Genomic DNA, 27,616 nt, shown 5'->3' on the forward strand with positions numbered 1-27,616 from the left:
GGGGCTACCGAGCGGAGTTCTGCGGGGCCGGGCGCAGGGAGCCGCGCTCACGGTTTAATGGCGCTTCTCCACACAAGGCCTCACCCACCATGCAAGGACAGGAGCCGCCTCTGTGACCGCTCCCTGGCAAGCAGGGAGAGACTAAGAGGTCCCCTCTCCGGGAGGGAAACGGCGTAACATCCCAGAGATAGAGTTACTGCAGCAGAGGAAGAAGAGGCTACAGGGAGAAAAAAAGCCCCATGAACTGACTGCCTTGGACAAACTGACAGTCAAAAGCACATAGAACAAGACTATCAGGTACAGGATTGAAATTGAAGTACAAGCCCAATTAGTGTCACCTCAGTAATTCTTAAGTGAGGGCTGAATGCAACACTTCAAAAATCAGCCTAATTCCTCTGTCCCTGTCTGCAATTTCTAGGAACTGTGTAAGGTTCAATGGGACCTGGGGTGCCTCCAGACCTCACTAAAACTCCTCAGGTACAGAGATACCAACTTGATGCTCTACCAAACTGTGCTTATCCTTCACCACACACTCCCCCTTGTCAATTTAAGAAAAAAAAAAAAAAAAAGCCACAATCTTTATTTTAATCCCTTGTCCAAATTGCTGACCTTGCACATACCTCTTCCAGGGTAAGGAGGAGTCAGGGAGAGGGCCTGAATTGCACAAGGTCTGGGTGTTCACAAGCCAAACAAGTTCCATATCCAAAGTGCAGAACGTTAATTACAACACGTAGGCTTGTGTCTTTGTACTTATCTTTGACAACTCTGTTCAGGTACTAACAGATAATGCCTTCACTGCATCCTTCCTCAAGTCATTCCAAATCCACAATTTTTTAGTAGTATTTTTTAATTAGAACAGATAATACTGAAAATTACCTTTAAGCATTACTCTGAAAATACTGTGGAAATAAAAAACCAGTATCTTGTGTTTTCAGAAAACTATTAAATCCAAAGTTTATTCCCACTTCAAACAAAACAAAAATTTTAAATCTACTGTAAATCTATAAGGATGTAACAAATACATAGCTGAAGGTAGCAATGGTTTAACATTTTATTGAACTGGTCGTGCTTTATGTGCTGTTTTTAGTGAATCAATTACAAAAAATGTACCTCATATGTCTCTATTTATTCACCCTATAATCAAATTGCACAGTAGCAATTTCATTCAGTCCCTTAAGTCAGGTAACTGATTTCATAATTAGGTTTTCTGCAATAAAATATTTTACACCAAAGTAAGTACATACACAAAGTATAATGTGAAAGTGGATTGAGGACATCAATACAGGCTCAAAGCAGTGCCATATAAAGACAGTTCTAAAGGAGTCTGCTTAGGTATTATAAGCGATGTACGTTAGTCTATTCAGCACTAATCCAGCTCTCTTGTTTTTGGTATAAATATCTTTATACGGCATTGCAGTGCACAGTGCAAACATATTCCACGATAAAAATGTATTTGCTGACAGCAAAAACAAATGGATCAGTAAAAATCCCCTGGCCATTATAAGCTTCATTCTTCAAACATGACCTTTACATCCATTTTCTTTCAGAAATCTGGTTACATTTCCCCACATCCAAGTCGTTAGGAAGAAACATGCCTAGCAAATACCAGGTTATGCTGAACTTCACTCAAAATTGCATTGCCAAATTTGCCCTCAAATATTTCAAACCTGCTGATCCCAGCGCAGTAATGACACACAGAGTTGTCAATTACTTAAGAAGTTTTGGCACAGTTAGAGTGGGAACCGTAATTTCTTTAAATATTGGCACGTAGTTTGGATTTGCTTGGCTTTGACCTTGATCCAAAGTCTCAATGATGGTCTGCTTCATATCTCTGCTGGCATCACCTCTCACGGTCAGCAAAGCTGCAATGTGGTCATCCCTACCAAAGGAAAATGGTAAAATGGGCATTAGTAGGACACTTCGTTCAAGTAAGATCTTGTCAACACTATCCCTTAGTTGGCAATCCTTTCACTCAGTTTCAGCATATACTTTAATTTTTAATCAGATCTCAAGTCACTAACTGGCTTTTCCAGCTCAATATAAAGTACTGTTTTGACTGCTCTTAGGACTCTAAAACATATTTTATCCCCCCAAAAATACAGAAGTATTTTCATTATTCCTTTGCTCTACCATTGAGCACTTAAGTACATAAGTTTGTATACATCTTTGTCCAGGTCACATATTTCATATTACCATTATTTTTCATAAGAAAGTGGCTATATTCTAAAATACGATCACATTTACACATTGTTTTGAAGTTTGCCCAAGACTGCAAAGAAACTATGATATCTCTCTCTTAATTTTGAGGGCAGAAAGAATTACCTGATATCTGGGTATTTACTGACTAAAGTTGAAACTTCCAGATAGAGCAGTGAAGGATCAGTTAGCTTGATAACCTCTGCAATGGCTTCAATGATGTCACACAGTCCTTCAGTGTCCTCCCCAGAGCCCTGCAAGATGCAAAGGAAAAAAGAAAAAAATAAATCCACAAAACAAAAGCAATCCCCTCAATATCCATAAGCAATCCTTCCGTTAGTACTTTGTCTGGCAATGCTCTCGAATTCCCCAAACAGCTGAATTTTCAGACATTTAGAAAACAAAATATTTGTGGAATTGTCACCGTAACCCTCTTCCCCTGTTCTTCATCCAGAGACCTACCCTCAGAATATCAGTAAAGAAAGTAATGTCTTACAAATTATTTTGTATTTATCCACATGGTGATGCATTCTAGTCCTTAACTTTCGCTAATTTGCCAGCACAAACTTTAGGTATAACTGATGTGAAAGCCAAATCTCATATGAGACATTGTTTAAAAATTGGCCCTGCATTATCTTGCTTCTAGTCATCTGGCCACCAAGGCAGCTTTCAACAACTGAACAACCCAACTGTAGTATCTACTATTTAATCTCTGGACTATTCTAGTGCTCTTAGTTCCAGGTCATCTGGCCCCACTGATCTGGTATTTCATCTCTTTTATTCCATAATCTCTTCTATCAATGCCTTAATCGGAAACAGATCTTACACAGAATCCCATATAATGGAGGACTCTGATGCAGGAGTTGCCCCAACATCTTCCACAGTGAGCAGATATGAATGCCACCCCTTCCCCCACCCCACAGTTTTTCCAGCTTTATCTTTCTCTGCATTCTTTTTCCATTTTGTCATCTGTTGGCCCTCGGAGCTTTCCAACAAATTGCTGCTCCTTATGCAGTTAAAAAAGGATTTAGTTTTTATTTTAGGCTTGTGCTGTACATTGTTTCTCAAATACCTTTTTTTCCCCATCTTTTCTATTTCTACTGCACTTTAAATGGGGTCAACATACTTGTTGATTCTAAATTAATACACTGCATGTTACTTAGGTAATAAGTATCTACATCTGTTTGATGGTATCACCCTTTCTTCTACCCAGAAAAAGCAAAGCCCAATTAAATTTTTTTAACAAACAACTTTTTTTCTTTCAGTTACTATTACAAATTCAGAGTACCTTTTTCTGTGAGGCCATTCAAATATTCAGCTGCAGAGAGCTGTATAAAAACAAAGCAGCAGAAACTGGTGCTCAGGAACTTGAGCAGCAGGCCTATGTGTGTTCAGAAACTCTGCCTGTGCCCTCAGCTGGCACCCTTGATACTCACAAGTCACCCAACATTTTGGAGACATGGAGATCTAACTCCAGCCATTTTCCCCAAGCAGTAAATGTGTGTTTTATTCTAAATTACCAGGTTACTGCATTATCCAAATACTTACAGCCGCAAGCTTCTTAAACAGAAATCTGAACTGTTCTGCTTCTTTAATCATTCTTTCTGCACCCTCTTTCCTCTCTTCTGCATTCTTGAAAGATATACGTTTTAACATGATTGCTCTGATGTATTCCACAACCACCCTCCGATGGGCCTCAATAGTCATTGTCTGAAAGAAAATAAAACGGTGGTGGATTATGCCAGTGATACCTGCAAATGTAGCCATTATATTTAGTCTCTGAAATGTCTATTTGCACTTAATCACCACTACACAGTTTCCGCGAATACTACACATTGAGTGGCTTTAGATTTTCATGATGCCAAGAGAAATGAAAATCTGACCTTGCCTAACAAAAAGAATGTGCCAATTATGAGAAACAACAAAACCAAGATATCTCTAATGACACATCTGAATTATTTTAGAGGAAGAGAGTCATATCCAAAGACAGAAGAACAAACATGACATAATTCAGACAACCCTTAGAATAGACCTGTGCTTGGCTTTGCAGACTTGCTCTTTCTATCTAGTCTAGGAAAGACGAGCCATCACAGAGGCTTTTACTGGAGAACTCCAGTACATTGCATAAAGCATTGCAAGTCTTGCCATGTTATCTGTGCTCTGGGTCAAGTCTGGTAAGAAGCCTGGAGAGCCAGCAGCAATCACCTTCTCACAGCTTCTGTGACTGCTTTGCTGTTCTCCACTTGTTTTTTTATGGGAAATAGCTACTGGTGCCTAAGTGAGCATCTGGTATTGGTGCAATAGGAATGCCAAGGTTTGCAAATAAAAACCAAAAGCAAACCCACAAAAAAACCTTTACATGTTTTTTCCACCCTAATGTAAGGAGAATTCTTAAATCCCACAAAGCCTCAGGTAGGTTTTCTTTCCACCTAAGAATGGTGGGAAAGTTACTTAAGATTAAGAAAAAGCCTGTGTAACAGATAGTCACAAACTTTTAATCATATTTTATTAGAAAACAACAGTGTGCAAAGTATTGGAAGTCTCAGGCCTCACCCAGGAGACAGAAAATATGATTTCAAGTCCTGCTCTGAAGAGTGTGCAGAAATACACGAAGTTTAGTGGTTGTCCAAGGGTGGCTTCTCCTGCATTGGTGGAATTGATGCCAAGTATACAGAGGAAAACTGACTCCACAGAATAGACTGTGGGAGACTGACATGTATGCCTAATCCCACTGAAAAGTAAGTGAAGAACAACAGCTCTACTACAGCTGAGAAAAAGAACACTGAAGAAGAGCCAGCAGTGCAATAATAGGGCACACAAGGAAAACAGCAAAGCAGAATGACTAAAATCCAGATCTCCCCTGTTCCAGACTTGTGTCCTACCTACTGAGCTGTAGTCTTTACTCAAGTGCTCTGTTCATGTGGCTTTTAAAAACTGGATTTTTCAAAACAGGGTTAACCAAGAATATTTTAAAACCAGGGAAAAAAAAAAAAAAGACACAAAACACCTCAAAAGAGAAACAAAAAGTATGTCCCATCCAGTGCTAGAATATACAGTGTCTTGTGTGGTAGATTTTTTTTGTCCTAGGAGACAGGGGAATAGTACGCATGATGAATGCCAAAAATAATGTGTTTGTGATCTTCTGCCCCATAAGATGGCAGTAAACGCTACATGATGAAACATGTGACTGCAGAGATTGGTATTAACACTTAAAGAAACTCATGTTAAGCACTATTAGCTCACAGCAACAAACCAGATCTGGAAAAAAAAGCTGTTCCATGAATTCAGACTAATTCTGGGACTGACCTAACTTATTTTGTGTACCTTTTCTGAATATGTATATAATTCACATACATAATAAGGCCTCTAGGATCTGCAAATACTGAAGGTTAAGAGGTCATCAGGGCAACTTTGAGCAGTCCCTTCTATCTCTTTCAGAGTTGAAGTAAGAAAGAATAAGTGTATGATTTTGAGACTGTGTCTTTTAAGCACCTCTACTTAGTAAGACTTTGTTCAAAGACCTCACCTAAACCCTGATTTTGCTGGCTTCAAGTAATTCCTAAATTTTAGCAAATCATTTAAGACATGCTATCTTAACTACCCAAATTTACTTTAATTCAATACAAGACAAAAATAAGTACAGCAATACTAAAGATTAAAGAATAAAAGAGAAATCTGGATTTCCTTTGACAGACCTCAGGGGAAAAAAAAAAAAAAAAAGTTGACCTAACCTAGCACATTATGCTGCTGTAACAGCACTTTAAACATGAGCTATGCATTTGTTAAACCTCATGGCACCAATTTAACTATGCTAAAACTAAGAATTACAGAATGTACAGTTATTAAAAATAAAAAGTAATTACAGGCCACCAAAACTAGTTGCAAAAGAGCCATTTTTATCTGACCACAAACTTCTGAGGAGACACAAAAAAAATAAAAGCTGGTAAGAACACAATCTAGTAACATGCCAACACATTTTTTGGACTAAACACTGCAACTCTGATCTGTCTTTGACAATATTATATAGCTGTGAACAAAAAAGAAGAGAGAGAAATATTAGATTTGGACTTTTGCAATATGATTATGAACATTTTTTCATTTCCAGTGATGAATCACTTCCAGTTTCTGTACTCAAAATCTGAATTCCATTGAGTATCCAGAAATTCCAATCCAACACAATATTCAGAGTACATTAGCAAAGTATCATAGTATATTTTGCACCTACCTTTTTATAAGGTTTTTTTATTTTTGCAAAGTCATTGAAATAATCCTCTACAGTGACACAGATAGTCCCCACTGCATTAGACCCCATCAACCACTTCTTTGTCATCAGCTCATTGAGATGTGGCTGAGAAGATAAACAACTGATCAGAACAAATTTTTAATATTTTTGTCATATCAGTGCAGTTACAAAAAATAAGGGACAACTTTAAGTGTTATACATTTCTAAACTACACTCCTTCAAAATGAACAAGCAGTTAGTGTAGGAAAATGATCAGTTGTCAGAGTCAACAGTTGTCAGAGTGCTACCCTGACATATACACTGGATGTGTATGTAAACCAACTGTGCTAACCTGAGCATTTCAGGAGTTCTCTAAAATCCTTTATGACATGCTCTATTAAATCCTCTGTCTAAATTAAAAAAGAAAAAAAAAAAAAAAGTCCGAGGATAAAATCAGCATAGGAAGCATCAGGATTCAAATTTTAAATATAAGGCACCTTTAAACTGTTGTGATAATGTAACTCCATGCCTGATTTCTTGAACTGCTACTGGCTACTCAGTTGTTCCTCTTTGATGGCCCCACAAACTTCCTGTGCCTGTACCCAACTTGGTGGCCTAAACACTTACTCCTTTCCCAGAACTCCATGATACGCAATTCCAGTATTCTCTACATCTACATACTCATCTTTTCTTGTTCTCCTCACACAAAAAAAATCTTGACATGTTAGAGCACAGTGTTTTCTAAATGATAATAGTGACATGAAGCTTGAGGTTAAGGAATTTAAAAGAATGGTCATTAGAGTAGAAGGAGTGTCTTCTCATAGTCAGTGAGCACAGTAAATGAGAAATAAAGGTTTTGCCTAAGAGCCTCAAGTTTGTTTTAAACAATTTTCCCATATCTATCTTACTGTGAACCACTGAAGGTGTCTACATTAGTTCAAAACACTATAAAAAATCTAACAAATCACAGAGATTCTTTCTTTATCCCTGCAATTCACTAATTTATGTGCCTCCCTCTCCCATACTCCAAGTTTCTTTTTAGCTATATATTTTTTTTTTTTTTCCTGAGAGATTCTATAAAAGATGCTAGAATTCTTAAACATGGAAATTTATCAGTTAAATGCCTCAAAATGTGGGCCCATTCTGACTGTCTTAATTACAGGTGTCCTTCACCTGTACAAAGATGATAATAGTAGCAGAAGTTTCCCAAATAATTCTTAAAACACAGCTACATAAGTATTAGACTAAGTACAATCTGCTAGAAAATATTCACTATATCCAAAGCATCTGCCTGAAGTCACCCTTTGGAATATAAATAAGCAACCTTTCATTCTCCTACATGCAAACTATACCAGTGAAGAATAAGACTGATGTTTACTGGCATTTTGCTAGTGCACTACATAAAATACATTTAGCAATCAAAAGGCTTCCTAACTACTTCATTCCTGAATTATTTTTCCTTATAAAATAATACTTCTGTTGTTTTGAGGAAAAAAATCTCTAACCTCTAAATCCATGAAGACTTCATCTAGCAGGCTAGAGCATCCTTCTTTGGCAATGATGTCTAAAGTTGCATCCATGCTTGTATGACTGCTTGACAATGTGTCTTCCATTTCAATTTTCAAGTATTTTCTTTTCAGACTGATTATAGATTCTCTGTGACAAATAACAATGCTTTTCATCACCCACTGATGCACAACTGCATTGCTACTAAATTTTCAGAGTGCATACACAGAAAGAGATGTACTAGATACTATTATTTTTGCAAGGGGAAATAATGTCTGCTGCTTGCTTTGGAAGCCTTCATTTACCCTCCAGCATGATTTCAGAGTGATCAACCTAGGCTGCTTGTATGTTGGTAACAAACTACTGCTGACTTGTAGACTTGAGAATGGCAGCAGATACAGATGAACATGGAGCTGTATTGCTGAACACTGAAACAAACAAAAAGGATTTCTGTCTCCTGTTCTGATATTCTTAACACAGCGAACTCTAATCTTTTTCTCCAGTTCAGTTCACCTTGATCATACTGCTTGAAGGTGACCTGTGAGAGATCAAATGTAAGACAAGATTGCAGGTCCCAGTCAAACTAAATGAAATAGCTTTTTGAAATTCTGAAAGTTGAAGATAAATTTTTCTTTGGCAATTAAATTATTAGAATAACAAGTGGATTTTTGCCAGTGAGGGGCAATGGCATGGCTTGCCAAGGGCAAGAGTAATCACAATATCTACCTCCTAATAAAACATTAATATATTTAAACCTGTTGTTTTTGTTCAGTCAGCTAAACTATCTTAACTGAAACCCTCTTTGTATACAAAAGTAGAGGAGGTTCTGGGAACAAGTAGTATTTTTAATACAAATGAAATATCAACACTTATTTTTCTCACAATACTGCAAGAATACGCAGACTTCACAGTATCACAGTATGTTTGGGATTGGAAGGGACCTCAAAAGATCATCTAGTCCAATCCCCGTGCTGGAGCAGGAACGCCTACGTGAGGTCGCACAGGAACATGTCCAGGCGGGTTTTGAATGTCTCCAGAGAAGGAGACTCCACAGCTTCCCTGGGCAGCCTGTTCCAGTGCTCTGTCACCCTTACTGAGAAGAAGTTTCTTCTCAAATTTAAGTGGAACCTCTTGTGTTCCAGCTTGATCCCATTACCCCTTGTCCTATCATTGTTTGCCACTGACTTACTTAAATGTTTGACAGTTGTTGATGACTGCAATCATATATTGAACATAGCACTGAGGATACTGACGATTTTTAAGATGTTCTTCTTTATACAACTGTGCTTCATCTTTGTACCTGTAACAGACAAAGAATGGCATTAAACAGAAATCTGTAATAATACAAGTACACCCGTATGACCAAATGCTCCACAAGGGCCTTTCAGGTAGGCAATTTGAACTATTTTATAATGGGTTTGGTGCTCATGTGATGTTTAGCCTCTCTGTTCTGGGTGAATCCAGCCAAGGAGGTGTTTTTTGTCTTATTTATGGGAAAAAGACATAAATTTGAGATATAAAAGAAAGCAGAACTGACTGCAAAAATTAGAGCCATTTGCAGAGAGGAACTGAAAGTGCCAAAAGAACTTCTGCAGTGAAACTGGGGAAAGGAGGAAAAAAAGCAAGAAAAAAGGAAAGAGAAGAAAAGCTTGGTTGGCATGGATGTGATAGGAGAAAAGACAAAGCAATAAAGAAACATTCACAGGAAAACCAAGCATTGGAACTGTAGGAACAAAAAGAGGCTGAGGCAATATAAAGCATTTATACTTCAAAAATTATGTTACCTGGTCAGAAATGAATTCATTTGTTGAACACATAGGAGGAGTACCTTTGTTTTCAAATCTTCATTTATCTGAGCAGCCACCTGAAGATTCTGCTCAAACATCTAGATTAAAAATTGTTTAGTTGTAAAGACAGGCCTTTATCAGTGGGAAACCAAAGACAGAACTCCTGTCCTGTTTGAGACTGTCACTAGCACCAGTTTTACATGTGCTTTTTTTTTTTAAATGAGCCAAGACAACTGCTGCTGACTAAACAAAACAACAACAAAAAAATCACTGTTTTCATAAATGTAATTAATAAATTATTGACAACCATTCATGCATGTTGCAGTTTTCTCCCGATACTGAAAACAGTTGCATTCTTTGTTCAGCAAAAAAAGTATTTAATATTTCTAATTCAGTAGGAATTTGGCTTTACAGTGAATCAAAGTTCTTCAGTAAGCTCTTGCAGCTTGTGACAAATGACCTTATAACTTAAATTCCTTTGCTCTCCCCATCTATGAAAGTAGTTAAGTTCACATTAGTGAAGTCGAAGGGACTCTTTAAATTCAGAAACTAGACCTAGGTGACCTACAGGGAACTGTGTTTGAGAGGAGGGGGACTGGAAAAGATGGGTACAAAGCCAGATGGAAACATCAGCTGCTTTTATGCTGAGATGACTTTGAAAGTTTCACTGTTACATGAATCTCAACAGCGCAGCCCATAACAGTATGACAGGAGAACTAGCCACCAGTTTCTCTGCCATCACATACCTTCTGAAAAGAATTAGATGAAGTCAACCTTGGCACCAATACAAATATGAAAGAATGTAGCAAAAATGTTGGTATGAGACCGGAAAAAAAAGCGGGAAACAAATGCAGGAAGAACAGTCCATCTATCTTTTATTGAAGGTACCCAACACAATATTTGTAAAGAAAAATTAGAAAATGAGCACAATAAATGAGCTACCATTTTTCTGATTGATAAAGATCACTCTAAAAACTTCTAACGCCAACAGGGTGGTGCAGGTTGGTGGGGGTTTTTTTGTTTGTTTGGTTTTTTATTTTTAAATATCTTAGAAATGTTTTATTTAATAATTTGGACAGGTATTAATGTTAACTGAAGTAGTATTTAAACAGCAACATTTTTGATCTTCAGTAGAACTTTTCTTTCCAGTATTAAAGTGTTTGTAGAACGAATAATTTGTGGGAACAAATACATGCCTAACTACCTCAGCACCATATTAACAAACAATATTCTAATAACTTACCAACATCTCATTGACATGAAGAGACCTAAGTAAAAGAAGTTAACTAAATACAAATATCAACTAAAAAGGCTGGAAAAAATAACGTTTCTGATCTACACATAGAAAGAATTAAGTCTGTAAGTGTTAAACAAAGAAAATGCAAATAATAACCTCAAAAGAAACAACCTCTCCAACTAACAACTCCACAAGAAAAAAAAAATATACTTCAATAGACATAGAACCAACAGCATTCCAACCAGTTTGGTTTCCATCCCTTCCCCAGGCCTCTATTTCCCCCAAATCCTTGTACAGCTTCTGGAGATTTTCTAGAATAACCAAGTTCTCTTATACCTGAAAAACAATAGCTGGAAGCGTAGTCTGATAGTACCCATCTTGATCTGCTTCTGGTTCAGTTTCTTTTATCCAGTCTTTTTTATCTGTCTCCAGTGCTTTCCGTAGCCAGCCAATGATGTTGGACTACATTAAATAAAGCAACCAAGAAAAAACAAAGTTTTTAAAATTTAATACAACAAAATACCCCACTACAATATTTGGAATAGCAGCCGTTTCCATAATGAAGAGTGTCATAGTAAGAGATAATGTTGACCACTACTTGTCATCCCTACAGGATATAGATAACACAGACAAATTAAAATTTGCACTGACAAAGATTAGTTCTGGTAAACTAATGATGTAGTTTGAGTCTAGCTTAGGCACGTTTTGCAAGAGGAATGCTCCAAACACAAAGAGCAAGTCCGTTTGTCAGAATCAACATCTACCTACTTCAGAAGCATTTATCAAACCTCAGGTTTTAGGTTTCAAATTGAATTTTTCAACAACTGAAACAAATTAGGGTAATACTTTCTGTAGGAAAATCAGCACATATCTGCTTATAGTTCCTTCAACCTATATCTTAGGAAACTGATACTTGTTATCATGGGAGACAAAACCCCAGGATTAGACTGAGTTGTGCTGCTTGGACCTTAAATGCTGCAGAAAATAGTGATGGAGACACATTAGTTGGCCTTCCTCCCATCCAACAAACACATAATACAGCAAACAGACATTAAGAACAACTGTTCTTAGAATGAGATTACACCAGTTTTCTGATCACTTGCATGACATAGGTATCATGAGCATACTTGCAAGAGCAGGTAGTAAAGACAATCATGTTTGCTAAATATGTAGCTGCATTCCCTGATGGCTGTCTATCTAAAATAATTATCTCCATGTTTTCAAAGGGTTGAAGATTTTTGTCTCTTTTCTACTTCGTTCACATTTAGTTAAAATCCCTATTAATATAAAGGTTCATACTTCTTTCCCATGTATAACAGGTGTACTAGTGTGCCCTACCATGGAAAATTAAAATAACCTGTAGGCATGTACAGAAAGGGCAAACCAGTCTAAAACAGGCATTTAAAAAAATGTTTACATTTTTAAACATATTAAGTCAATCTTTTAGTCAAAACTCCTATCAGCAGATACAATAAAGGAAGAAACTCAAAGCTCTACAGTCTTCCTGCACAAGAAAGGTGGTTGACCAAACACAGGCTTTGTTGTTCTCTTTTTGATTACAGTGTCAGTGTTTTTGCCTACAGCCTGTCAAGTGCTGTATCTAGTAAGTACATATGTAATAGCACCATGTTCAATTACGTGAAACAATGTACTACCTTTTTTTTCCTCATAAGCATGGAACCGCTCTGATGAGATGATTTGCAAAGAAGAATTTATCTTTTGAGCCAGCAGCCCAGGGGACACCAGCATTTTTAACCTTAAGATCATAGTTTACAAGAGAATTTTTTTCAAGGTGAGGTACTTAAAAAAAAAAACTATTAAAAATCTGTTTAAATTTATTACTATTTTATTTCTCATGAAAACGAGACATTTTTATTGACTTAAACATCAATATTTAAGTTGATATTTGCAGTTAGGAAATACTTTCATTTACCCAAATAGAAGTAGTTATATTTTGTTTGTAAACATCTTTAAACACAACATCAAAATAAATAAAGTTGAACTGCAAGTAGAGATAGGTAGAAAATTGCACCAGGCTGAATCCTGTGAAACACACAGGCAGTTTCAGTATTTTCTGCCTTAAAAAGAAGATACAGCCAAAAATCAAAACCAGCGAAAGAATACTACTCTGTGTTTAACAAAATAGCAACTTTGAGTTATTTTATTTATAGAATATAAATACAACAATGTTGCATATATAATATTTTTCAGTAAGTAGAGAAAAACACTACTTAAAAACCAATATTGGTTATTTTTTCCATCTTGAGAGGGGACAAAATTAATTCAAACGCATTTCTTGAGTCAAGCCAAAACTAGCTTGAGAATTTTTTTTTTTTTTGTCGTACAGGTATGTGCAGAAAAATAAAATTGCATGAAAAGTTCTAGTAAAGCTAATGTGAATCAGAGTCTCCACTGGTAACTTCCTTGAGACATAACAAGATCAGTCTGTATTACTGAGATGAATATCTATTCCAAGTAGTTGCTGTTGCTGGACATATTTTAGTAGCCAACACAAAGAAACACAAAGTTTCCCTCCTCTGCTTGGCAGAGCTCCTAAAATCTGGAGGAGTAGGAATTCAATTCAACAATGTAAGAACAGCAAGTACCAAGTTTCAACTACCCTAATATCCAGTCTCAGAGGCAACCAATGGTGGATCTTTAGAGAAAAATACATCTAAAAACCTGACAATCACATACTGATTCCTTTACCATGTAGTCGACTAATTTCAAGTGACTCATAGGATAACCAAGAAGCAGTGTCTTTATATTTCAGATGCATTTGAAATGGCATCGACAAAAGGAAATTATGCTCATGCAGTCAACAGGCATGAAAGGAACAAGACTGCTAAAAGAATCAAACTGGCAAATATGAACATCCCGAGTACCTTGAAAAGATCACATCTGTATCAAATATTGATGTAGTTACTACAGGGACCAAACTGCATTCAGTGGCTTGTAGCCATAGCAATACCCAACATACAAGCACTATGAATTTAGACGTACAAACACTGGAATTCCTTCCTTTCTAATAAAATGTGATTAATATAGTCTGTAAAGCATAATTATTCCATGAAGTGTCTTGATTCACATCTATAAAATCATCTGATCCTAACTTTATAAACAAACCTACACATAGTCTATGAAAATTTATAAAAGTAATGATATCAAGTTCACATTTGTCACAATAGTTTCCTCACAATAGTTTCCTCTGATGGAGGAACAGCACTGAGGCACTAATGCAGCTGCACATTCATCCCAAGGTGTCTCTGAATTATTATTACTCACAGTAAGTGTTGACATGTATTTGCTGAGAAGCTCGTCTACAACATCTTGTGAAATCAGAGGATCCAGAGAATTTACATTCACTTCGGGAGACAGTTCTGAATTTCCCATCATCTCTGCACTGAGTTAAAAAAAAAAAAAAAGAAAGACATTGAAAGATTAGATAAAAAAGTTAAAAACTATGCAGCTTTCACTGTATCACCACTGTACAGGGTGATTCTCCAGTATTGATAAAATGCAAAAAAGTTCTTAATAGTAACTGAAACAATAAATGCATTTACAAGGATGTAAATAAAACTATACAAGAGAAGGAACAGGATGTAAAAGATACAGCACAGCATATATTAAAAAACTTACAGACATTTTAAATATTAAACCTTTTCCTGTGTTTCGAACTTGACATACAAGAACTAGTGATTGCTTAAGACTGCATAAAATCCAACTGGTTCAACCTGGGGGCTCTTAATGGGGACATTTTTATGTGTCTTAAATTTCAGAGGTGATAATAGACAGCTCACACATTTTGAATGTCAAAGTGGGAAAGATCAGTGAAAAGTATGAAATACCCTGCTCAGAGTTTCTCAAAAGAGCTTCTGTTGTGCTACTTCTATCACATCCATGTCAAAGGTAAAATATATTAAAAGGAAATCTACCAATGCTTCCTGCACTGGTAGAGAATACAACTAATATAAGACGAGAAGGCATCTTGCATGCCAAATCAAAAGTACATTTCATGGATACTTTATTATAATAGCACCATTAGCTATACTTGCTTGCAAAGGAAAATTATTAATTTTATAGGATCAGAAAGAAACTAGAACAACCCTCAAAAATATGTCAACAAGGGTTATATAAAATACTCTACAGTAATATTGTTCATCAATAATTTATAAGATTATAAAATTAGTTGCTTGTGTAACTAAAACCAAAAAACCAAATCTATGCCAAAGCACAAGACAGCAGGAACTCTTACTATTTCATACTCAGACAAATCAATAACTCAGAACCACACTCTTCAGAGAGTGCTTTATTAACAGTTGATGGAAATATATTAAATCATAATAACATGTATTGTTTCACATTCAATTTCTAGTGTGTTTTCAGAAGGAAGCCACAAGTTCTGTATTTGCAGTGGCAAATGCATATAAACCAAACAGTAAATAATAAAAAGAACCCTGCCTAAACAAATGTTTAGTTTGTATTTCTGCAAGTTCAAGATTTTCTCTGGGAACATGCAGTAAGCATGTGGTGCTTCCACATTGTGAAAAAACATCTCCAAGCACTAAAGCCCATATTACGGCTAACTAAAAAAGAACCCTGCCTAAACAAATGTTTAGTTTGTATTTCTGCAAGTTCAAGATTTTCTCTGGGAACATGCAGTAAGCAGTGGTGCTTCCACATTGTGAAAAAACATCTCCAAGCACTAAAAAAGCCCATATTACGGCTAACTAAAAAAAATTTCTTGTATTTGAAACTATAAAAACTACTGTAACTGAACACTTTACGTTTGTAGCATCTTCCTGAGCCTGTAGGAAAAGGGATTGAAGATACTTAAAGCAGGGGACATGTGAGAAACTGTGTGGCACTGACCCCTATTAGAAATATTTCTAGCCTCATTATAGAACCATTGTCCCCACTTCAAAAGGCCAGAGAGACATTAAACCTTTCTCAAAGCTTGTTAACTGAAAACCCCAAAACAAAGACGACAGACTTCTACCTCTAGCCCCCAGAGCCAAAAATTCTTCCTGTACATACGCTCTCTTTCCTTATTGCCACAACCCAAGTCAAGTGTCTGGGGAAAGAAAGTGCTAGACAACGCTCTTAGAACTGTCAGGAAGCTTCTAACCATCAGGAAGAGTTATTTCCCTTCAACAAAAAGTTTATAAACAGGTTGAAATTTCAAACAGAATTGTATTATCTGAAAACTAACATTTTAGAAGACATCTGTTCTGCCTACTGTGTCAGGCTTGCCACCAATCCTGGTCTATCTTGTAAAAAAACCAGATACTTGATCTAGAGACAGTCTCCAGCTAGATATATAGCACCATTCCTTCCAGTGAGGGCCGTTGACACTGTCTGTAGCAATGCTGGTGAACTTTATGCGGTTTTGTCAACACTTGATGAGTATCTGATAAAATGATGTTATGAATATGGGCATCAGGATCTTACAAGACTTAAGTTTTCCCTAAGATCAGAGTCCTGGTACCAACCCAGTACAGGCTTAGGAATAGCAGCATGTTTCCAAAGCCCACATTGACTTAAATATGAAAGTGAAATACAGTTCTAAAACCAGCTTCCAATACATGCTCGGCTAAAGTAGAACATAATTATCTAAAAATTCCTATCCTGCAAATCTTGGAAACAAAAGTTATGAATGGCTTTAAATTCATTACATAAAAAACCTCAATGCTTCTCTTAATTGGTTAGTATTTTCTCAGCTGGTTTTGAAGTGCAGCTGTAATATGCAAAACCTATTTTTTATTCAGACAAAAGAGGGTCAAATATGACCTGCTCTGCTTTCTGGGGAAAGGGCAAAAGAGCAATTTTAAAACAAAAAATTGCCTTACTGGAACATCAGCCCCAGGACATAAGTTCAGAACTTGGGAGCAGGATTTCTGCCAAGGCCATGGCCCTAGAGAGGGATCCACATATTTCTGATTTTCATTCACTGTGTTGTTATTCCTCTGGGCTTCTATTAACAAAGAAGAAAAGGCCAATAAACTTAGCTCCTTTATCTTATCAGCTGCTACCCTTACTAGTAGCTGCATATCATATACCCCACACAGGCAGGTAAGTATGCATTAGTGGGTGCTCCTGATTGTTCCTTGCAGGGAAGAAAAGCAGCAGAACTTTGCAGCATAGAGCAAAAACCAGAGTTCTAAACACAAAATGGATCTTAAAACTGGTTATAGAAATTCTACAGAACAGTATTATTTCCTCCCTGTTTGCTTTATTATATTATACTTTAAATCTATCAAGCTTCCAATTTGATGAACTAGTGAGATTGAACAACTCAAGATGGCCAAAGTGTATACAGGCTGAGTCAATGCCAGCATTAGTTGGAACCCACAGAAAGGCTAGTATTAATTTTTCCCAAACAAATCAGTTGCCCTAGTAACTACATGCCAGCAAAAACAAAACGGTTGCCATTTGAGCTGTTTCTACCTGGAGGACGAAGAAAAAGAAAAGATGACATAATGGTTAAATTATCCCAACAAACCACACAACTCAAAAGAAAAGAGTTTAAGAGTATCACAGGAGACGAAGTGTAAACAGAAATTCTTCTGAATAAACAAATCACCCCACAGTTCTGAGAGAAAACCTGAAGGAAGTTATTACATTCTTTCCATTTAACCGTAATGAAGCAACACTGAAACAGTCCCAACCCCTGTAAAAGAAGAACAATAGAAAGTTCTGGGGCTGTGGCCAACAACAAGCATTTTGTTCCACACAAGAGCTTTCAGTCTCTTTTGCTCTTGCCAATACTTCAAACTTGCACACAAATAAAAGGCGACTGCAGCTTCAAGCAGGTCTTTACATTAAAACTTCAAGCTTACAAAGCAACTTAAAATCACATATTAGAAAATGTGAATAACTTTTAAGGACCAATTTCCAGAAAGCAAAATGCAGAACAAATATCAAACCGGCAAGTTCTTTGCTATTATTCCTGTTTTATATTGTTAACAGACATGCAAATATTAGCACATAAACTGTGTTTTGCTTGCTTACTCCCAACTATTGCTAACAGAAGAGATAAGGGGACCTTACCTTTTGTACGTATTTAAAACCCAGGTGAGAAGGCTAACAATTTCATTTGCTTCCAGATCCTCTGCAGCAAGCTCTTGCATGCGGGTAGACAAAGCCTGATGGTACATGTTTAGCAACCTGTTGAAAATGTCATAATGGGGAGGAAAACACTGATCCAGCAGGGTTTTAGCCACAAGCAGGTCATCAAGGACATATTTACGTATGATTTCTAGATGGCGCACAAGCCACATTTTGTCAGATTCTCTAGTATCTGCTTGAGTGCCTTCGATTCGCGTGCTCACAGTTCTTTCCAAAATGTCAAACATTTTTTCTTTCCACTTCTTTGGTCTGCCAGGAGGTATGAACCCAGTTTGTTTTTTCCGGTCTAACATGCGCCTGTCAATTTTCTCCTCCCTCTCAATTATCCTAATAACAGAAACAAGCAAGGTTGGATCTCGGCGGACTGTAACAAGAGATCTTTGAACCACCATCCAAAGTTGCTTCCCCAACTCCTCAGAAAGTTTCTGCATATCCCCAAAGTACGTATGGATGAGGTTCATGTCATGTGTGTTTTTGCTGTCCATGCGATATTGCTCATACATCAGGTTATCACGAGAACACTCTAAATCCATCAGTTTTCGATGAGCTTGCAGAAGTTCCCCTCGCTCAATGTGGTCTTGTGTCTCCCTGACTATCTCTGGAACTGAAAGAAAGGCAAAGAAGAAGAAAAAACAGAGTAAGACAAGACAATCAAAATACAAAGAATAAATACAAGACCATAAAAGCATTAGGAACAAGCTGGAGAACAGCTATAGTAATTATTTTGAAATAATTTAAAGGAAATTATTTTGGAGTATTCAAAAAATTTTAGTAAATGCTATGTATCTTTATATATATTTTTACTATAATGCCCTATTTTGATCAGTGGCTAAACAAAGATTATAGTGCCAACAGAGCATTATTTCTTTTCTCTCCCACTCACACCACCTTAAAAAAATCCATGAAAGTCTACCATGAAACAAACTGCAGGATCAGTTTTCTTGTATCTTATACAAGAGGCTTTTAACTTGCCTAAGTCACTTACGCTGTTGAACCTAAGGCTGCATTTATGCAACAAATACTCAATTTTGCCTCCTCCTTGAAGGAACAGTTTTTGCCTGCCTAAGGCACAAAGGAAGAACAGGGCTAATTACCTATGCTGCTAAACTATTTTGAAGATTTTTTTTCTCTATTATTTTTCAGTATTTGAGGAATACTGTAGTAGCAGATTAGGATCCTACAGGGAAAAGAAATGAAAAATCTCAGCAGAAAAGACAAGACAGCTAGTGATAAAACTGGCAGCCCCCAAAATTTTGTTAATGTTTGTGTGTAACTGTCCTTTCAACGATGAAAACCACTTCATTTATAAAATGTTTTGCTCAGAGTGAATTTATCAGCAATTACACTGTTTAACAATCTTGGGGGAAGATGCTTCACACTAAAAACTTCCCAGAATGCCAGAAAATAAAAGGCTTATTGTCTCAATTGCATACATCAGTGTAAAAGAAAACACCTCTCCAAAATAACTCAGCATTGGAACATACAGAGCTTTTTGTTCTTTGTTTTTTATTGCTGGACACTGCATGTAAACCAGCTTTTTTTCTTGAAGTTGCACACTGTATCCCAGTTTAGTACTGCAGCAGTTAGATACACTCTTACAGAAATTAAACAAATCGATCTGGTATGACCAGGAAACAATTTTTCTTCATGGGTACATTTTGTGAATTGCTATCATGAGAGGATAGAGAGGGTTATCTAAATAAAAATCAAAGGGCTACAATAGGTTTAGCCCCCATTACAGGGGTAAAATTCTTAAAATTACTCATAAGCAGAAGAATCCTGGCAAGAAATTAATCCTGATTCAAGATAGAATGGAATGTGGACCAAAAGGGCTGCATAAAAGGACAGAGATAATCCCATTTTCTTTATCTTTACAGTATCCATTGTATCATATTGATCTTATTTTGTCAACTTTTGCAGTTGTGCAGTGGTGCAATGAAGAAGTGTCTCCTACGTATAATTTCTTTATGGATAATTGGTTTAGGTGATTGTGCTGCCCGATTCTGAAGCAAGGACTGTTGCACAGTTGAAACTGAATTTCAGCTGGTTTATACTTAGGTTTGTAACATTAATGGAAAACCCTGAGGCTCCTACCTCTTGTGTGAGAAAGACTGCCAGGGAATCTTTGACTGGAGATCTTGCTGTTCCTTATTTTGCCTTTGCTTGCAAGAAGTTTTCAGTTCCTAAAATAATTTGGGACTCTTTACCCAACAGGCTTGCTGTAGGAGCCCAGCTCCTACATTCTGGATCTTTCCAAATTTTCCTTCTGTACATACTGCTCACATATGTCAGTCTTTCATATTAAAAATGTTATCCGTGCTACCAATTGCTTGTGACTTGTGTTTGATGATGAGATAGGCCAGACTAGAAGTTCTTAAAGAACAATTTAGAGTCAGTATATACTAAACAGTTACCAGATACTTCCCTAAATGTGAGGTCTAGGTGATTCTTCCTTAATTCATCATCCCCCGTGAGGTTTAAAGTTCTCAACATTACCTGATAACCTTACAGCTGTTAGTACCATTTTAAAGTGCTTTCAGTATGTGATAGATTATATAAAGAACATGACATTACCTGAAAATATGTTCTTGAGATTTTCTACAGCAGCTGCCAGTTGACTATGTTGTACTACAGCATCTTTAACATCCTTGAGGTTTTCTATGGTGTTGATGCTCTGTCTCCAGTCCTTATTGACATCTATCAAAGACTGCTGAATATCCTTTACATCATTCAGTGCATTGTGCAGTTGACTCAGACCTGTTCGTACTCCATCTAACTGTGACTGGATTGCTGCCTTAAATACAAACAGAACGACAAAGAAAGAACTCGTATTAATTACTATAAGTTCTGTATTTTCAACATTCCTCAAGAATTAATTTTCATTTCAGTATCTAACACTTTCAGATTTAAAAAAAAACCTGAAAAGGTAGTATTACAGCTTACTAGAAATATGTAACTGACTCTGTGTTTGCACATATTTAATTTTTTGGCTGAAGTTGTATCTAGTTTTAAAGAACCTAGATACAACTGGTTCACCCATAAAGCTGGCATAGGAGATTAGGCAGATACATCATAGTCTTTATAAATCTCTATTAAAACAGGATCATGGGAAGGTAGAACGAGATTTCTTTGTGTTTCCTTCATAAATTCATTTCAAAGGGGAATATCAGAAGAAAGCTGATCCATGTATTTCAACAGAATGCTTGGTATGTGCAGATTCACAAAAGATTTTACTAAACCAATTAACAATTTTGACTGGCAACTGAAAGCGCTCTAAAAAAAAAATAATAATTCTGAAATGTTCTAAAAAAACACCCTCTGGCCTGTTGTGCCTTAAAGCCAAGAAAATCAAAACTAATTCAGCCAAAACAAAAAAAAACAACAAAAACCCAAACTGAATAAAATTCCCACACTGTGAAACATTAACAACCAGACCAAAAATCCAACTAGATTATTTTGGCATAAAGAAAGGTTATTGATATGGATTTCTCTTGTGACAGGTGACACTTGAAATAATGACTCTTCAAATCAGCTGTTAGTCCTGAATACCATTTGATAGTCCAGACACCTTACAGAAACTATAGTGTGTACCTGAAAGAAATCAGATCACATCCACAGCATGTTTTTTATACATGTATTTTTAAAAAGACATGACTAAGGTGAAATCAAGAGAGTGGAAAATGAAACTGGAAATAACAGACTTCAAAAGACAAGCCTAAAGCAAGACATCAGAGAAAACTCAAGGACTTGAAGTAAACAGTAAAGAAATGAGGTATTAATGGCTTTGCTAAGCTCAAACCACATTTTTTGCCATACTTTTAAGGCCAAAAAGCTCGGGGAGTCACAGAACTTTTTGTTTGATACTAGAAGCCAAAGAGGAAATCCTGGTAAGTACAAAAAACATTTATTGTGTTTTAAATGTACCAGGAAAGTCCCAGAAAAATGCTGTGATTCTTAAGCTACTGCTATTTATGTACTTTCAAATGCTGATTTTATTGATAAAGATGTATTTTCCTGACAGACTCAGTACAATTAAGCACTGATAAGGCATTTTTATACAATATCTATGTACAGAAATGCTGCATTAACACATTTGTCCCCTACAGGAACTTATGTAATTAGAATACTCAAACACAAATGTCTGAAGCTAATGATAAAGTATCTTAAGAAACACAGGATTATTAAATGTTCAATACTTCTGATACTTCAGTTTCTTCTGAGGCACATCTCCGAAATGTTACACATTTGATTTTTTTCCTGTTTAAATTTTGCAGAAACTTGATTATGCTAAACAGAAACAAAAACTAATCTTGGTCACAGGCACAAACAGCAAAGGAAAATTCAAAAAACAGACATCCACCCATGTTCAGTTTGTCTTCTAATAGTCAGCTGGAGCCAGGGGAAGGGATGGGGGTGCTGGAAAGCAGCATGTCCTAGCATTGTGGACTTCACTTCATAGTATGCATATTAATCTTAGATTGGACTGACCATCATTGTACTAAAAAATGAAAACAAAACCAAGTCATCCTAGGAACAAGGCTCAAAACTTCATTTTTATCTCTTTTCAAGTGTTAGCCCTCAACATTAAGCCATGGAAGCAGGATCCTGGCTGCCTGGTCTCCCTAAAGCCCTACAGTTCAAATTCATGATTGCACACCAGCTAAGAATCAAAAGGTAGAGGATTCAAGCATATTTATACTCAGGAAAAACCATGACCCAGGATCTCTCCTAGGATATGTATACAGTATTTCTTCAGGGTGAGAGAAAAACAAAACCTAAGTTCGCCCATTGACTAAGTGCACAAAGACAGCTGTCAATGCTTATAACTTTTCAGGCTCTGGAACAGAGTCCAAGCAGCTCTTCACCTACATTTCGGACTGCAGAGCTGAGAAGTACCAGCCTACCAGTGCTAGCTGGTGCTGACCCACCCAGCATTTCAGAGTTCTGTTACCAATCCTTAAAAATATGGCTTCACTAAAAGCCATCAGTCTCAAATAAGAAGCAGGCAAGTTTGACCCATTTCAAAGCAGTTTTTCCTGTAAGAATTGATATAACACAGGAAGAAATGTGGAGAAGGTTGTCAGAAATAGATATAACTAAATATTTGGGAGAAGATGTAGAGAAGTAGGATAACCAACTGGAGGAAATGCTGGCTTTTTGGGCAGAACACCATTTCAGATCTCTGCTGCTTCACCCCTGTAACTGGACACACAAATATGTCCCTAGTTTTCTACTCTTCACCCTCAACTGACTTGATTGTCTTGATTTATCTCAAGAAAATAATGACAAAGATGAAGACATATCCAGGCAGAAGGAAGCACCAACATGTTGACACTAGAATTTTTACCATGTGTTCATTCACATAGATGAAGCAGCTGACACTGTTCAACAGTGATCCAACCTGAAAAGTCAGCAACTCCGCCAGCAGATGATCTTGATGGCCCTGACTCTCCATCTTCCACATCATACATGTATACAATCTAAATACAGAGCAAGAGTATTTCTTACATCCTCTCTGCTGTCCCATCCTTACAGACACTAAACATAGGATGGTCTTACCCATATTTCAGGTTAAGTCTGTGTGTGTGCACTCACACATACCCATGTGGTGGAGGGGCAAAATCACCAGTTACACTTCCACAAGAGACAAGAATGTGAGAGATTTTCGCTATCTTACATAAACCCCTGTAACAGTCAAAGACTAAACTTATTGATCTTTTTCAGATGCAATTATCAATTTTGTGTTACAAGTTCAGTATTCAATCATCAAGACAAACATTTGCTGGCTGACAGGCTATACAGCATGAGGGTAGCTGTCCATGTAGAATTTACAGGACATAAGAACACCTGAAGTGCTTGAATAAAATTTCAGTAAGATATACAGCATTAGTTTGTGTTATTTTCAAGATGCAAAGTTTAATTTTTGTTCTCTGTCCAAAACAGAAAGTCTGTGGTTTAAAACTATCTGGATGAAAATGTAGAAGAAAAAAAACAGAAGGAAAAAAAAAAAAATCAAAAGTACATTTATGCTGCGCTGTGGACACTCAGGTTTATCAGACTTTGTACCTTGAGTCGAGCTTCTACCGAAGCCTTCTTACGAGCTTCCCTCCTGCGATACTGCTCCACTTTATCCAGCTGATCAGGACGCTGAAGCATTCCTGCTACTCTCTGAACAGCTGTTGCAACTGCTTCCCTATCCGTTTCCTCCATTGTTGCTTAGGACCTCAAAATGTCTTCATAATTTAACAGTACTGAAAAGAAATACAACATTTTTTAAAACATATTTTCATTTGATGGCTATGCATCACTTCAAAGTTAATGATTTGAGAACTAACTTTGGCAATAAAACCTGCAACTTGACAGAAGCATCATTAGAAAGCATTACAAACAGCAGTAATCACAATTCTAGAGGAATCACATTTGAAGTCACTTAACTTTGTTTCATTAGTTTACCTGAAATGTTCTTTGGTTACTATTTTCTCATTTACTTTGGTCTCTGTAAGTTTGTATCAAAAAAGAACAACAAAAGAACAGCAAATCTTCATTTAAAAAAATATATTCTATTTCACCCTAGATTAGGTTTGCCTATTAAAAAGAGAATGAAATAAGTACAAAGAAGCCTTGTGGCAAGCCCAAGCAAAAATCCTAACTCTTCCTGAACTAGAATCAGGTGGAGCTGAGTCCCCCTGCCATAACTCTAATTTGGTACCAAAAGTGAAGGGAAACATAGCTGTGGAAGCTCCAAATCCAGAGGCTTAACTGTAAAATGCTTCCATTTACACTTTCAATGGATGATATTGTTACTTCCTACTCTTTGTTTTCAGTTCTTTCCACAGCCTCAGTCCATCAGAGGTGCAGATGTGCAGGGAAAAATTAATCATGTATTTCACCCAAGTCTCCACTGGAATTTCTAGTAAAGTTTAGACATGCATACAAACTAGTATTAGATTTAAAATGCATAAAAGGTAAAATTTGCTGGCCATAAAACCAAACCTGTTCTCTCAAGCTTCACTAGCTACTAATGGAAGGCAGGAAGGATCCCAGTCAACGAAGATGTAAAAACATGGTATCCACAGAACTCCAAGGAACACACCTGGAGTACCTCATTCCTTCCAAATAGAAAGGAACATTTCACGTCTTCACTCTTGGAATCAAATATTAATGGAACATTTTAGGTTCTGCTGTCATGGCTACAGATTATACTCTCTCATATCTATGTTATTGATTGAAAGTACCCACTTTCAAGGCAGTCTGTATTTACATATCCAGGACATCACTTAATCTCAACAGATTAATCAGTGAACTGATGAAGAACTATACTAGGTGCATGGAAGTGGAAGAGCAAAAGCAAGAAAACTCATAGGTCAAGAGAAAGACAGTTAATAGGTGAAGGAAAGAGGAAAAAAACCCTACACCAAACCAAAACAACAAACAAAAAAACCCAAACCAAAACACACAAAATAAAAACCAAGTGAAGCAAAGGAAATCGCTCACCACCTACCACAGGCAAAACAGTGCCCCAGCCAGCCTCTGAAAAAATGGCCACCCTAGAAGCCACCTCCTCCCCTTTTTTCTTCCTCTATCCAATTTTTATTGCCGAGTATGATCCCAATTTTTATTGCTGAGTATGACTTCGGCCAGTTTGGGTCAGCTGTCCTGGCTGTGTTTCCTTCCAATCTCTCGTCCACCCCAGCCTATTCAAGGGTAGTCAAGGGCAGAGTAGGAGAAAAGATAAAGCCTTGACACTGTGCAAACACCCTTCAGTAACAGCCAAAACACTGGTGTATTATCAACACTGTTTTAGTCATAAATCCAAAATACAGAACCATACCAGCCCCTACGAAGAAAGTCAATTCCATCTCAGCCAGACCCAGTACAGCATTATTAGAATTAGTCATTTTATAACTTAACAGTGTTAAAAAAGATTCCAGGCAAGGTTGCCCAAGAGCTGGCCTGTGAGACCCTAAGTCTACAGCTCAAGTTCCTTCATCTGATATCTCAAGATCTGTATCCCTAGTATCTTCAAAAGTTAAATGCACAAGTATGCACTTATTCCAGAATTATTCCTACAGTGTAACCTCATGGCCTACTTTACCTCCTCAGTCGGGCAATGTACCCATCACTTCTCTAACAGCCTGTTTAGCTCAAATGATACTCTGTTTCCTACTCTGCATCTCAAGGTGCAGGATCTATCCCTACCACTCACACTTTTGAATGAATACTATGGTTTTGTTGAGCTCAATACATTTCCAAGCTGCCAGAACTGTACCTACAATTAAAAAAAATGTTACTTTTAAGTAGGAGTAGAAATGCTATCTGCAGTAGAAAGTTTTATGCTGAATTACTTCCTTTATTAACAACTCTGAATACATTTAACAGTCACGATAGCTCTCACCCACACAGCCACTACCCAGGCATATTAAGTAAACCTCATGAACAAAATGAGTAGTCAGTATACTGTAATCTCCTAACCAATTATGTACTAACTTGCTGAGGTAGACAGGTTGTTGCGCAACTACTGACCATTCAAAAGGAAGAACAAACCTTAAGAAGGCACACCAACTTTACACAGAGGCTGTTAGCCAAAACCACAACCATTTTCAGAGCAAAGTACTGGAAGAAGCGATCAAAAGAATCCTGAGCAGCCTTGGAAAGGCTGCAGCTGCAAGCACACCTTCATCCCTCCGAACAGAGACACCAAACTCATTTTCACCGGGGGCCACGTCGGGTGGAATAGTTACATTTATATAGTCCTAAAGTTACATTGGGCCCTTTGAATGCAACCATGAGGCTGATGTGGGCCCCGGTGAAAATGAGTTTGACACTCCTGCTCTAGCCGGGAGACAGTGGGAGTGAGCCGCTCACAGGCCCCTGCCCCCTCCAGAAAAGAGCTTCTGGGCTAGAGGCGCGAAGCGGCGCCCAAGTTTGGGGCACGACCCCTCACAACAGATCTCGGAGGGAGTTGCGGCAGCCTCCGGCCGGCAGCACCTGCTCCGCCCGCCCCCAGCTCCACCCGCCCGCGCTCCCTGGCCGAGGCGGCTCGGACGGAACTATCCGCAGCGACGCAGGTGCCCGTCCCTGCCGGGCAGAGGCCGGAGAGCTGCCCCCGGGCACGCAGGCGAGTCTGCAGCCCTGCCGCGCCGGGCTGCCTTGGCAGACACCCGCTGACGGCGGCCGCCCCGGAGGGGCCGCCATCCCGAGGGGCTCCCTGCATCGGATCGGATCGTCGCGGCCCGGCCCAGCCCAGCCCAGCCCAACCCCTCCCGCCCCCCCACTCCGCTTCCCGTTGCCGGACTCGGGTAGCCACGGGCAGCGCCAGCCCGACAGGAACGGGCAGAGAGGCGCTCACCAGTCGGGGCGCTCGCGCAGGGCCGGCGGCGGGGGCAGAAGGAGTCGCAGCTGCCACTTACCGGCTGCCGCCCGCCCCCGGGGAAGGTACTGACAGTCCCGCAGCGCGCAGGCGCCGAGCGCACACAGCGGCGCACGACCGGGCGCGCAGGCGCACAAAGCAGCCTCCCCCCGCCCCGCTCTCCGCCCCGC

General features: G+C 38.0%; 1 protein-coding gene across 2 annotated transcripts; it reads right to left on the reverse strand.

Annotated features, from left to right (window-relative positions):
- Positions 1-937: 937 nt before the first annotated feature.
- On the reverse strand, positions 938-27,556 carry EXOC3 (exocyst complex component 3). Of its 2 annotated transcripts, none has more exons than XM_082045444.1 (13): positions 27,426-27,556; positions 24,143-24,327; positions 20,651-20,870; positions 17,999-18,680; positions 14,234-14,351; positions 11,285-11,410; positions 9,709-9,809; positions 9,114-9,224; positions 7,924-8,074; positions 6,422-6,544; positions 3,745-3,906; positions 2,323-2,450; positions 938-1,879 (listed from the first exon to the last, which is right to left on the reverse strand). In XM_082045444.1, exons 2-13 carry the CDS (start codon positions 24,284-24,286, stop codon positions 1,708-1,710), a joined length of 2,238 nt encoding a protein of 745 aa, XP_081901570.1. In that variant the 5' UTR covers positions 24,287-24,327; positions 27,426-27,556; the 3' UTR covers positions 938-1,707. The 2 variants fall into 2 exon arrangements, with proteins under 2 accessions (XP_081901570.1, XP_081901569.1); XM_082045443.1 differs by having other exon boundaries at positions 27,487-27,550.
- Between the last annotated feature and the right edge of the window lie 60 nt (positions 27,557-27,616).

The sequence above is a fragment of the Streptopelia decaocto genome, assembly GCF_964273445.1.
Source record: "Streptopelia decaocto genome assembly, chromosome: 2".
In the NCBI taxonomy this organism is placed as follows: Eukaryota; Metazoa; Chordata; class Aves; order Columbiformes; family Columbidae; genus Streptopelia; species Streptopelia decaocto.

What these genes read in the sequence shown, in the direction of transcription:
- EXOC3 (XM_082045444.1), bottom strand. Translation starts at nt 24,286, where the DNA reads ATGGAGGAAACGGATAGGGAAGCAGTTGCAACAGCTGTTCAGAGAGTA. An exon ending in AACAACTGTCAAACATTTAA is followed by an intron (nt 8,075 to 9,113) that starts GTAAGTCAGTGG and finishes TATTTGTCACAG; the next exon opens with AGAATCTATAATCAGTCTGA. An exon ending in AGTAAATACCCAGATATCAG is followed by an intron (nt 1,880 to 2,322) that starts GTAATTCTTTCT and finishes TTCCTTTGGTAG; the next exon opens with GGATGACCACATTGCAGCTT.